The sequence below is a fragment of the Caretta caretta genome, chromosome 3 (genome assembly GCF_965140235.1).
Source record: "Caretta caretta isolate rCarCar2 chromosome 3, rCarCar1.hap1, whole genome shotgun sequence".
NCBI classification, from domain to species: Eukaryota; Metazoa; Chordata; order Testudines; family Cheloniidae; genus Caretta; species Caretta caretta.
In genome coordinates this window covers 6,887,259-6,900,090 of record NC_134208.1, presented here as the reverse complement: position 1 = coordinate 6,900,090, position 12,832 = coordinate 6,887,259, and the positions used below count along the sequence as shown (strand labels likewise).

Here is a 12,832-nt window from a genome sequence, read left to right as displayed (position 1 = left end):
ACCAAGAGCAACAGCAGAGCTGGTTCCAGTAATGACCTGCCTTTTTGCATCATGCTTAATCTATCACAAAAGACGTTGTTATCAGAGATCTGCCTTTGTCCCACAAAGCTCAAAGGCACCAGAGGAAAAGGTGGCTGCCGCTGACCCTTTTGAAGAAAAAGAAATCCAATCTACCACAACGAAAGTCTCAAGCATCCAGGACGTCACAGACAACACTACGCTGTGCATGATGACCCACTGAGAACGTAACGTGAAGAGGAGGAATAGAATTCCTGCTCCAAAACACAGGCCCCTCCTACTTGAGCCAAAAGAGACTCGGAGCAGAGGGCAGTATAGGGCCTATCACACATAGCTGAGCAGTTCTGATTCCATCCAGTAGAGGGTAGCGGTTACACATACGCAGTAGCTGCTTCTTTACAGGATCTAATCTGTATTTCTCAAACACCCATCACGGTAGTATGTAGGGAGTTTATGGCTGACGTTTGAACCTCAAGACGCTCACCTGAATAAAATACCAGTCCCAGGGCAGAACGGATGACGGACCGAGGTATGTGCTGGTTCCAGTATTTGTATATGGAGTGTCCAGCATTAGTGCTGGTCTTTTCTAATGCCTTAGAGAGCCACTTTTAGGGAACATGTGGTGTCCTCCTGACAGGCAAGTAGTGAGGAACCGTTCAAGGCAGAGAGACAATGAAAAGAGAGAGAGAGAAATACAGATGGAGAGGGAAACTAGAGGAAAATGGAGAGGATGAAAGGAAGGAAGGAAAGGGACAACTGAACTGAGAGAGCTCTGGAAGGAGAGTGACTCATAAAAACAGGTCTCTGCAAACACTAACCAACGTTGTATGTTAGAGACAGATCAATACATGCAACTTAATTTGCAGCTCAGACATCTGGGGTTCAAAAGTTTGATTCAAAGGCCAGCATTACTGGGGACACTTCACGTTCCACTCAGGAGAAAAGGAGCAGAGAGGGGGGAGAGAGAACACAATGGCAAAAAGGGAAACAAAATGCGGAGCAGAGACAGGAAAAAGTATGGCATAAAACAGCTTCTGCAGATTGTTTGAGCGTATTTCTGCTGTCTTTTCATTGGTGATGCAGAAGCCCTGAAGGCTAGTTTGGGCCAATGAACTTGAGAGAGTCTCCCTGGCCGCATATGAACAGACATGACTGTCATCAGCAGGGATGGGATGGATCTCATCAGCAGGGATGGATGGTCATGGCCAAAAGGGTGACGACGCCAGCTGGGGAATTGCTGGAGAGCTCTGACACTCCTGTCACCCCCTATTTTTGCTTAACCACACACCTCACCATGATGGCCGGGACAGGGAGGAGTAGGAGGTGCAAAGCTACTCATGACATCAACCAGAGATCCCTCTGGTTTGATGGCCACTTTGTGCCAGAAGACACTTCCCCCATGCAATAAACCCAGAGATTCCTCTTGGAAACAGGCCACAAAATATCCAGGCAGTACAGCCAGCGGACCACTCCCTGCCCCACCACCCTACCCTTGTCCTGGGGCACTAGGACAGACATGATGGCTTTGCTCAGAGTCCTTGATCAAACAGAAAGCTGCTGGCATGGCTCTGTCACCCAGCCAGTGACCTGGATGGGTGCATGCCTCTGTCGCTCTTGGGAGCAGATTGCTGGCAGCACATTGGATAGATAACAGGACAGGGAGAGAGAGAGGGAGACAGGCCCTAGATAAGGTGCTAAAATTAGCCCAGCTCATAATTGGAAGCAGGCAAGAGGAAGCACGGCTTTTAACCAGGTTCCAGTCAGTGAGATGCCAGCTCTCTGCTAACAGCTCTTCGGTGAATGGACACAGCTGTAACTACACACACAGGGCTGGGAGCCCACAGAGACAAGCCCACAGTCTCCTCTCACACCTGTTTATGTTAGTGTCACTCCACGGACGTCTAGGGAGCTGTTCCCACTTGACAGCGAAAGAAGAATCAGGCCTGCAGGCCCCCTTCTGAGCTCTGCCAGTAACTTGTGGCAAGATCTTGGGCAAGCCACTTGCCTGCTCTTTGCCTCGGTTTCCCCACCTGTACGATGGGGGTAACGATACCGCCCTCCCAGGGGGCTGCAGGGTTTAATTTAGTTTGTAATGCACTCAGATGCCAGGTGCTGGAGAAGTGTGAGCTATTCTAGATGAGCCAACTGCTCTGTGATGTGGGGGATTATAAACACTGGCGACTCTGAAAGGACCCACCGAGCTCAGTGTCAAGTGGGAGAGTATCAGGGTTTGAGCACAGGAACAGCTAGACTGGATCAGACCCAGGATCCATCTAGTCAGTGCTTAAAGTGGTCTGAAAAAAGTGTGCCAGCAGGAGGGGTCTATCATAACCCGAGAGCTGTGGTTAAAGTGCACTCCGCCGGGACCCAGCTCCACATTTAATTATGTTTTTTTCCTCTGGATCTGCGACCCCTTACAACCCTCCCGTCTTTAAGCCCTCATCTAGTCCTGTGTCCTGTCTCCACCAGTGGCCAGCATGAGCTGCTGCAGAGGAAGAGGCTACAATCCCTGCAGTCAGCAGATATGGGATAAGCTACCCTCAGGTAAAATTTCTTCCTAACCCCAGTAGTTAGAGGTTGGCTTTTGGTCTGAATGCTGGCCTCTGTTGGAAATCTAGAGCCTCTTTAACCCCAGTTTGTATCTCCTGCTCCATCCTGAATCCCATTCCCCAAACCACTGTTTCCTCTGGGAACGGCAAGCTGGAGCCTTTGAAATGGGAACAGGACAGTGCACCCATTCAGCGTGCGGCCTGGGAAACATGCCCGCCTGACTTTTGCCGTCTGCACGGCTAAAGGTTTTGCAATGTGAAGGAACAAGCGGGCAGCTGTGTCTTCCCAGAGCTGTTCCCAGCCACCCTTGTAACGTCACGTCCATGTGGTTTATATCACATGGCTTGCATATGATTAATAATTACCCAGGAAAGCGGAGTGCACTTATCGCAGCATCTGGTTCTCAGGGAGATGAGATTTTCTGCTCTCAGTTTATATTCAATATTCCAGCTGGGTGGAGGAGAGGCAGAAGGGCAGCCGGTGACTCATCAGAGGTCATGCAGAATGGAATGATCAGCCCTGCCAAAAAGGGGCTGTGGCTACACTGGGATTCTAGCTACTGGCACAAACCCCTGAAGCAGACAGGATTCACTCCGGTGCAACTCATGTCTACCCTGGAGCTTTGCACTGCTGCAGCTACCAGGGTGTAGTGGGTAAAATCCCAGTGGACAAATGGCCTAAATATAACCAGCCATAAGTAAATAAATAAATAAATACCACCTAGCTCTTTGATAGTACTTTTCATCAGTAGGTCTCCAAGTGCTTTACAAAGAACATCAGGATCATTATCCCCATTTTAGAGATGGGAAAACTGAGGCATAAAGGGGTGCAGTGACTTGCTCAGGGATATCCAAAAGTTCAGTGGCAGAACTGGGAATAGACCTCAGGTCTCCGAGTCCCAGTGCAGCGTTCTACCTACTAGGCAACACTGTCTCCCTACCATACTCCAGGTTCTCCCGACTGCCTGCCCTCTGCTCTCGCTGCATGAATTCAGCCCTTGGACTTAGAACGCAAACAGCTGATGCATTGCCCTTTAGAGAAGGAGGCAGCATAAGAACCTGGGGGGCTCTTCACCTGACGCTCACAGCAGAAAGTCAGGTCACAGAGACACACAGGCAGAGACGAGCTCAGCCACATTAAAGTCATGGGCACTGCGGTAGGGACAGGAAGGTAGAGTACAATCTCAGTTCCGTTACCATAGCTCCCATTGGCCACCCCCACAAAACAGTCACATTAGCCCAGGGATGGGTGGGGGAAGAACCAACTTCCTCTACCCAGCACAGCTATTCTTTAGGAGGTCAGATTCCTCATCTTTTGGCTTCTGCACTGGGCCTCGCGCACAATTCCTCAAATGCACCTTGATCCTCACCTGCAGCCTCCCACTACTAATCCAGTCCCGGCCCTCCCCCATCCTAGCTCTGCCAGTGCCCCTCAGTCCTCTCCTCTTATTGTTATTTACTATTCGTATCGCAGTAGCCTCCAGGAGCCCTAGTCATGCACAGTGGCCTCGCCGCGCTAGGAGCTGTCCGCACACAGAACATGAGGACGGTCCCTGCACCAAAAAGTTCACGCTCTCAGTCTGAGGTTCCCTGCACACAACTTGGCTGATGCACCCTGAGGGTGACCTGCAGCACCGAAAGCAGAGTGTCACCATGCTAAAGGCCCAGCCCTTGACTAGCGTCAGGATCCATCATTTAGCACAAGGTCTCTCTGCAAACACTTTCCACTGGCAACAGCAGAGGATGGGGGGGATCTGGGGAGCTGACAGAGTCAACCCCAGAGTGGAACAGCTTTCCTCCATCCTCAGTAAGTTTCCCACATCTCCCTTCCTGCCACGCGAGATGACAGGCCAGCGACATGCTCTCTGGCAGGAAGACACAAGCATCTGGCAGCAAATCAGGGATCTGCTCTTACCTGCTGCTGGCTTTGTTCCTCCAGGTTGAGTTTGACCTCGAGAGACTGCCGTGCTTCCAGGAAGGCCTTGCGGTGCTTGCGGTCTGCCATGTAGTAGGACATGATGCCCACAGTGATGGTGCACAGGTAGATGGCGACATTGGACAGAATCTTCAGAGAAAGCGAGAGAGAGAGAGAAGGGGTGACGTCACCAGTGCAGAAGGGAAAGACAAGAGGGAGCTTGGGGGAGAAGGCAGGGACATTGCTGTCCACACTCACCACCACCAGAACTGCCATATGGACAGCCCCATGGTCCATGTATCCCAGAATCATGTCTCCCACAGCAGGCTGCTGCAAATGTTTCCGAGAAAGGAATAACCACCACCACCCTGAATTAGCCTGACCAGGGGCCTATAGGAACACAGGAATTGTCAGACTGGATCAGACCCATCGTCCATCTAGCTCAGCGTCCTGCCTCCCACAGTGGCCAGTGCTTCAGAGGAAGGTGTAAGAAACGCCCCCGGAAGATCTCATCCTAACCCACAATAGTCCTGGCATATGAGGCTTTATATCCCTCCTTAAATTCTCATTTCTTGGTCTTTAGCATTATAACTCTGGATATTCCTGTTGCCCTCTTTGCATCTTGTTCATGGCTTCAACAACTTCACATGGCCATGAGATCCACAGTCTAAATCCTCATTGTGTAGGAAAGTATTCCTATTTATCAGGTTTAAATTTGCCACCTTTCCATGTCATTGAATGTTCCATAGATCAATTCTGTAATAAATCCGGAACGCCCCAGGACTTCCTGGCTCTCACTATGCTGCACAGTATGATCACTCGCAACTTTATGGTGACTGCGCAACAAGATCTCAGCTCCTCCTGCACTGCACCCTGATTTAAGGGAGAACCTCCTTGTACCCACTAACTGTAGAGGGCCTATGACACACAGTTGAACAGCTCTGGCTCCATCTAGTAGAAGGAAGTAAGACACGTACACTAAGCAGTTCATTAGGATCCTATACCACATGGAGAGAATCATAGGATATCAGGGTTGGAAGGGACCTCAGGAGGTCATCTAGTCCAACCCCCTGCTCAAAGCAGGACCAACCCCCAATTTTTGCCCCAGATCCCTAAATGGCCCCCTCAAGGATTGAACTCACAACACTGGGTTTAGCAGGCCAAAGCTCAAACCACTGAGCCATCCCTCCCCCCAGAGGGGCAAAGGGTCAGCATTCCATAGGCTTGCTCCTGTACTATGTAGCAGCAGTGCGAGTCAAACCTCTGGCAAGAACAGAGGAGCCCATCCATGCTACCAGATGTGATTTCTGCTCCCTGCTCAGCAAGGTTCCAGTGTGACTTCATATTTTTAGAGTCTGTCGGACAGGCACACTGCACTGTCAATCTGAAACCATGGTAACTTCTTTAGCAGGGTTTCAAAGTGACAGCACGGACATACTCTGCTGTGCTGCTATATATAGATGTTAAATAAATGATCAATAACACTAGCAGCAGGACATGATCTTTTTATTATGTTCATCCTTGCCCTCCCCTCCTCATGCCATGTGCTCGTTTAGATTAGTTGCCTTCGCTCGGGGGGGGGGGGGGGGGAAGGGGTGTCTTTTCCTCCTCTAAAGTGTCACGCACATTCACAGTGCTGTATAAACAAAATCTGAGACGATGATGATGATGTTGATGATTTAGGAGTAACGTAAGCAAGCCCTGTTGGTGCTGTGTAAACTGAAGGGGGTGGCTTACCCTTTTAAGCATCAGGATTGACATTCCTAGTCTCCTTGGAACCACCAGTTCAAATCTCAGCAGCCTATCTGCATCAGCTCAAGGTAGGCAAGCTGAGTCGTTTAGGTTGGAGTGAGAGCCATTGAAAGCAAATCTGCAAAACCTCTGTTCTGGGCAGACATGGTACTTCACAGAGGATACGTTCATCAGTGGCTATTAGGTAAGATGGTCAGGGATGCAACCCCATGCTCCGGGTGTCCCTAAACATCTGACTGCCAGAAGCTGGGACTGGACGATAGGGGACGGATCACTCGATAACTGCCCTGTTCTGTTCATTCCCTCTGAAGCACCTGGCACTGGCCACTGTCAGATGACAGAACACTGGGCTAGACGGACCATTGGTCTGACCCAGTATGGTCATTCTTATGTTCTTACTTTTTGTACGAGTACTATTATCTGTATTCCTGTAGTGCCTAAGAGCTCCAGCCGCGAACCAGGACCCCGTTGCGCTAGGTGCTGTACAAATGCAGGTTTGTTCTGGTGCCCTTTACAAGTTGCTCCTCCCCGCTGTGCAGGGCCTCAAATGGCTGGACTGCGTAACTCAGGAGATCACACTGGTCCCTTCTGGTCTTAACATCTGCCAGTCTTCTACCTCTCCTCTCATCCACCACTCACACCCAGGCCCTTCACATCATGTACAAATTCTGCTGTTTCCTTCTCCACCCTCAAAGACCCGGCCCTTCCTCTCTGGCCTCCTAAACCCCTACACTGCCCTTCAAAACACACCACCAAAGTTCTCTCCCGAGCCTGCCATTGGGAGCAGAGCACGTCTCATGCACACACACTCACTCTGCATCCCCCCTTGCCTGTAACAGGCTGCAGCCTCACTGCATTTGGGCCAGGATGTGATTATTCACTCAGCCAGGGAGCCGAGTTACCATCTACATATATTGGCCTCCCTCTCAGACAGGGAGCAGTGATTTTGGGCGCCCAACTCAAGACACCTTCCAGGGGCCTGATTTTCAGAAGTGCTGAACCCTTTGAAAAAAAAAAAGTCAGACCGATACTATAAGGCGTCTCAACCACTAGTCACCTTGGCCATTACTTGTTCCCAGGCAGCATCCCATTAAAGATCACACACATGAGAAAGCCACTGCTGTAACACCTGCCAAGCCGGCGCACTCTGTTTTCTGTCCTGGCCTTACGGCCCCTTCAGTCACCCCGGGGAGACACATTCTAACTTCTCTTCATTAAAACCTGCTTAGCTGTTTTGGAAAAAGTCATCAGGTCTATAATCTCCCGGGAAGGCCACAGGGGAAAGGAACTTCTTGAGTAGTTCTGCCCCAAGCTACGCACTTTGCTATCCTGAACACAGAGGCTAGGGGGGCCAGGTCTACGCCGATACAGCACCACGGAAAGGTGTTGCACCCATTTACACTAGGTCCAGATACAAACAACTCCAGGCACAAATTCAGATCATACTCACTTCTATAGAACTGGTCAAGCCAACAGAGAACATACAGTTTATTTGCATTTGTTTCCAGTTTATTTGCATTCATCATACTTTAAGTTCTCAAAAAGCAAAAACCACTGGTAAGGGTCCTTCAACCCCATAGCTGGCCAGCTTTCCTCGATCCCAGTGATGCATAATAATCCTATCCACTCCTCAAGCACCTCTCTTCACAGGATCTCACAGGCCCATCCAAATGCTAAGGATGTAATCCCTCAGCCCCTCCATGGGGTGGGGGAAGTGGAATCATCTCCGTGTTACAGATGGGGAAGCACATGCAGAGAGAGGAAGTGACTTGCCCAGATAGGATTTAAGCTTAGACCTCCCAAGTTCCAGCCCCGTGCTTTAACTCCAAGAGCATCCTTGGTTAGGCATTCTGGATGACAGAGGTGTCTATGCGAGCCCCATGCTTAGGAAAAGTAAGGACGGCTGTTGAGTACAACAGGCTGAGCTGTCATTAGCCTTACAGTGATTGGGAGGCATCTCAGTGGGTTGCAGGAATCCTCGGTCTGTGGAAGAGATGGATAGGCACAAATGCTGACACCTCACCAATCCCTAGTGGACATGTCGCCACATTAAAAACAATGCTCATTTCAGTACCATTGGCATGTCTGCTCAGGAGAGACCCAGGAATGGAACAGCAGGGGGGCAGCAGGTCATCACTGAGGGGCATCGACAGAGCTACATGTGGGGAGCCCAGAGCTCAAATAGCAGAGGGGCTGCAGGTTGGGAGTGTGGGGCATCGGCAAAGCTATGGGTGGCAAGAATAGAACTGGAATAGCGGAGGTCAGGATTGAGGGCCGTTGGCAGAGCTGTCTGTGGGGAGCCCAGGGCTGGAATAGAAGGGAGCAGCATTACTGGATTGATGTGCATCGGCACAGATGAATAATGCAAATTCTGGTACAATTTCTGTCACCCACCCCTACCACTGCTCAGAAGAAGAGAGGGATGGTTCCACCCCTGTTTACAGCCTGCATCGCCATTGCGTTCCATATCACTCCTGGGCTGGAGCACATGGAAGGGACACAGATAAGAAGGATGAGTCTTTTCAAGGACCAGAGATGGGGAAGCTCATTTTGAAGCAACGGAACTTGTCCCTAGCTTTCTTTTTAGTGCACTGGGAAAGGAAACACTCATGATTCTCAGGAAACCCTGATCTCCCAACCCTTCTGGCCCACTCCTTGCACATTATCTCCTCAGCGGGGATCCTGCCTCGCACATTCCTTGCAATTACTGTTAAGCCATAGGAATTAGCACAATGAATAAAACAATGGTCCATCTAGTCCAGTTGCCTGTCCCCATCAGCGGCTAATGTCAGACCGCCCCTTCCTGCAACTCTGTCCCAGAGGGATAAGGGGGAATTCCTACATGACCCTTGTTGTCAATCAGATGACGCCTTGAGCCATGGGGACTGGCTAACCCTCCTCATTCGTCCTTGCTAGCTTCACTGCATCTTCCAGTGTTATTCAGTGACGTTCCTGGCCCTCTTCTGAAATGCACTGAGCTTTGCCTCTGCATGGAAAACAGTGTCGTGAAAGCCCAGCCCTCTCCAGCAGGTCAGACCCTTGGAAAGACGTGAAGGCCCCAGCACTTTGCTGCTTCAAAGAGAAATCCACCCACACTTGCAAAATGCAGCTGTCGTGCTGGATAGAGGTGGAGGAGGGAGAGCAGAAGTTATGCTAAACTCTCTACAGCAGCTCCTAGAGTGCAGCTTTGCAGATTTCCTCTCCCACCCTCAAACAATTCCACTGGGTCCCTGTTCGTTCAGGAGCTAGCTCTAGACCTTCCTTGTTTTTAAGGCCCTCTGTGGATTTTCTTTGGACAACCTCATGAAGCGAGGTCCAGATACTGGAGCCCTTATGGAGCTCCAGCAGCATGCAGGAGCCATATAGGGGGCAAAGCAGTGGAATTCCCCCAGTGCAGAGACTGCTGTGCTGGGCCTTATGCTTCCCCGCCTCACAGCCTGGGTATATTGGAGCGGGAGGTGGAAGAGGCACGATTGTTCTTCTCCAGCTACCTTGAGCTGCACAACAACCCAAAGGCAGCCAAGAGATGCTCTGACGTGCACCCTCCCAGCCCCATAGCAGCCCAGAAACTTGGCGGCACAAAGCCACCACTGCCCCCTATCCGTCAGGCTGCCCCTCCTGTTCTGTTCTTCTTGAGAGCCTAGCCCCCAGCCTCACACCTAATACCCCATCCATTCATTCAGCACCAGCCTCCTCTGTGATCCTCCACAGCATCACCACCACCGGTACAGGAATCTTCTTAGCAACACCTGCCTTCTGGTGCCGCATTGCCACTGCAGAGAGGCTTCGAACAGATTTTACACATCCCTCCTCCTCCCTCACCTCAATCTCTTGCTCTCTCTGTTATTTATTGCTGCACACCTCTAGCCAGCTCAGAGGTCACAGGCCAACAGCCTATTAACTCACACCCTGGCATGGCTCATTGCTATCAGAGCAGGAATCGTTAACCCTGAAGTGCGGTTCCGCTCTGAAGAGCATGTAAAAATAGCCCCTTCTCGCTCCCCAGATCCTGCTTCCCACTTGTATCCCTCAGTCTTGGGTGACCCAGGTAAGTTTTTACTGCTTTCTTTTCTCCATTAACCCTGCAGAGCCAGCCCAGCTCCAGGAATGAGCTGGTCTGTTCCTTCTGGTGCAGCAACAGAATTGCTCACTAAGTTCCAATCAGTCACACCTGTTCAGAAACATGGAAGGCACAGAGGTCACTGAGGGCTTCATTTGAAGACATCGGGAGTGACTGAGGCTTTGTCTAGACTAGGGGTGATGTTACTTAACACATCTAACTAGCACATGCCTCGGACGGACAAGATGCGAAGTTGGAGTTCCATGTCTAGACTCTTCAAATATGGTTGCTTATACGTTCTAACACCACCCTTTTTATCCTAGCCCAGGCAAAGCACAAGGGCATAATTTAACCTGCAGAGCCTTTATGGTAGGCAATGGTGCAGGAGAAGTAAAAAACTCAGCTTGACACTCAGATCCCAGGGGAGCTGGGAGACCTTCTCCTTTGAGAATAAAACTGTCTTACTTTTAAAGGGAGCCCATTTGCTCTGGAGTTGCTGACACACAATAAACACTGAGTGCCACACAGGGTGACCAGACAGCAAATATGAAAAATGGGGACACTTTTTTTTTTTTTTGGAGGAGGGAGGGGATACAGTTGCCTATATAAGACAAAGCCCCTAATATCAGAATGGTCCCAATTATATTGGGACATCTGGTCACCTGAGGGCCAAAGCAGCATCTTTGCAGAGTCACTTTTTAGAGCAGAGCTGCACTTGAATAATAAAAAAACCCACAAAAACAAAAACACACTCTTTTGGTGGGACGATGCAATGTTTCCTTCCACTCTGACAAATAGTTCCTACCAAGAGGATAAGTGAAATAGCAGGGGGAAGGCTAGAAATACCTCATTTTTTAAAGTTTGAACCTATTCACACTGGAAAACATAATCTCAAATATACATACAAAATGATGGGTCTAAATTAGCTGTCACCACTCAAGAAAGAGATCTTTGAGTCATTGTGGATAGTTCTTTGAAAACATCTGCTCAATGTGCAGGAGCAGTCAAAAAAGCGAACAGAATGTTAGCAACCATTAGAAAAGGTAATAATAAGGTATAGAAAGATGATAAAACAGAAAGTATCATAATGCCACTACATAAATCCACAGTACACCCACATCTTGAATACTGCATGCAGTTCTGGTGGCCCCATCTCAAAAATATATCTATAGTAGAAGTGGGGAAAGTACAGAGAAGGTCAACAAAAATGATTAGGGGTATGGAACAGCTTCCATATGAGGACAGATTAAAAAGACAAACTATTCAGCATGGAAAAGAGGCGACCAAGGCAGGGGATATGGTCTATAAAATCAGGACTGGTGTGGAGAAAGTGAATAAGGAAGTGTTATTTATCCCTTCACATAAGAACCAGGGGTCACCCAAGGAAATTAATAGGCAGCAGGTTTAAAACAAACAAAAGGAAGTATTTCTTCACACAGCACAAAATCAACCTGTGGGATGTTGTGAAGGCCAAAACTATAAGAGGGTTCAAAAAAGAACCAGAGAAGTTCATGGAGGATAGGTCCATCAATGGCTATTAGCCAAGATGGTCAGGAACAAACCCCATGCCCTGGGCGTCCTAAGCCTCTAGCTGCCAGACGCAAGGAGCTGAGAACAGGGGACGGATCACTTGATAACTACCTGTTCTGTTCACTCCCTCTGGGGCACCTGGCACTGACCACTGTCGGAAGACAGGACAGCGGGCCAGAAGACCCGTTGGTCTGACCCAGTAGGGCCATTCTTGTGTTGTTCTTTTTCCTCGTCTTCATTTTTAAACATTGCTTTTGACACCCCGCTCACCCAACAGCCACTCATGTTCTGTTATAAACACCAACCTGGGAATACGGAGCGGTTCCTGTCTAACGTAGAGTCAAAGGTGGTGCAAAGAGCCACCAACTTCTGCAGACTAGGCAGCCTGACCCATTAAGAGGAAGGAGACATTTAAAAACGACCTTCTCCTTCAGCTCCCCCCCCACCCCGAAAAGCTGACCCTCTACCCCTTTCACTTTGTAGCCTGCCCTAATCTTTGTCCATTACCTTGTCCCTCTGGGCGTAGGGATATTGTGTGTGCTGTGGTCCCTGGGGCACAGGGAAACCGTGTGTGTGGTGGTGATTAGGTCTCAGCTCTTCACCCATGGGAGCTGGTGCGCAGTTGCGACAGCATCCAGGCAGCCAATCAGAACATGGAGTTGTACAGTCAGGCCACTAGTGGTCTGAGCACAGGGCTATGAGCACCCAAGTCCTTACCCCAGCTCTGCCATGGGCTTCCCAGGACCTTGGCCAAGTCACTTGACCTCTCCATGCCTCAGTTTCCCCACCCATACCAGGGGATAAGTTACTTGTCTCCTTTCCAGGGGCACTGTGAGGATTAAGGAGTTGGTGTTCATTAAGTCCTGTAAAAATGCTGAGTATTCGTAGGTGTCTTTAGCTTTACTAGGCAGCCCCAGAGATTCAAGCACAAGGGGCCAATTAGTCAGGACAAGGGGATGGTTCTAGACTATTCTCAGTGGTAGAAGAGGACAGGACAAGGAGTAATGG

At 49.7% G+C, this 12,832-nt stretch overlaps 1 protein-coding gene across 1 annotated transcript in view; it reads right to left on the bottom strand.

Annotated features, from left to right (window-relative positions):
* The window catches only part of ADCY3 (adenylate cyclase 3), a 103,094-nt gene that overhangs the window by 72,086 nt on the left and 18,176 nt on the right, over nucleotides 1-12,832 (bottom strand). The window contains exon 2 of the mRNA XM_048845844.2: nucleotides 4,483-4,632. Within this exon, the coding sequence (XP_048701801.1) occupies nucleotides 4,483-4,632 (150 nt within the window). The remainder of the gene's footprint in view (nucleotides 1-4,482; nucleotides 4,633-12,832) is intronic.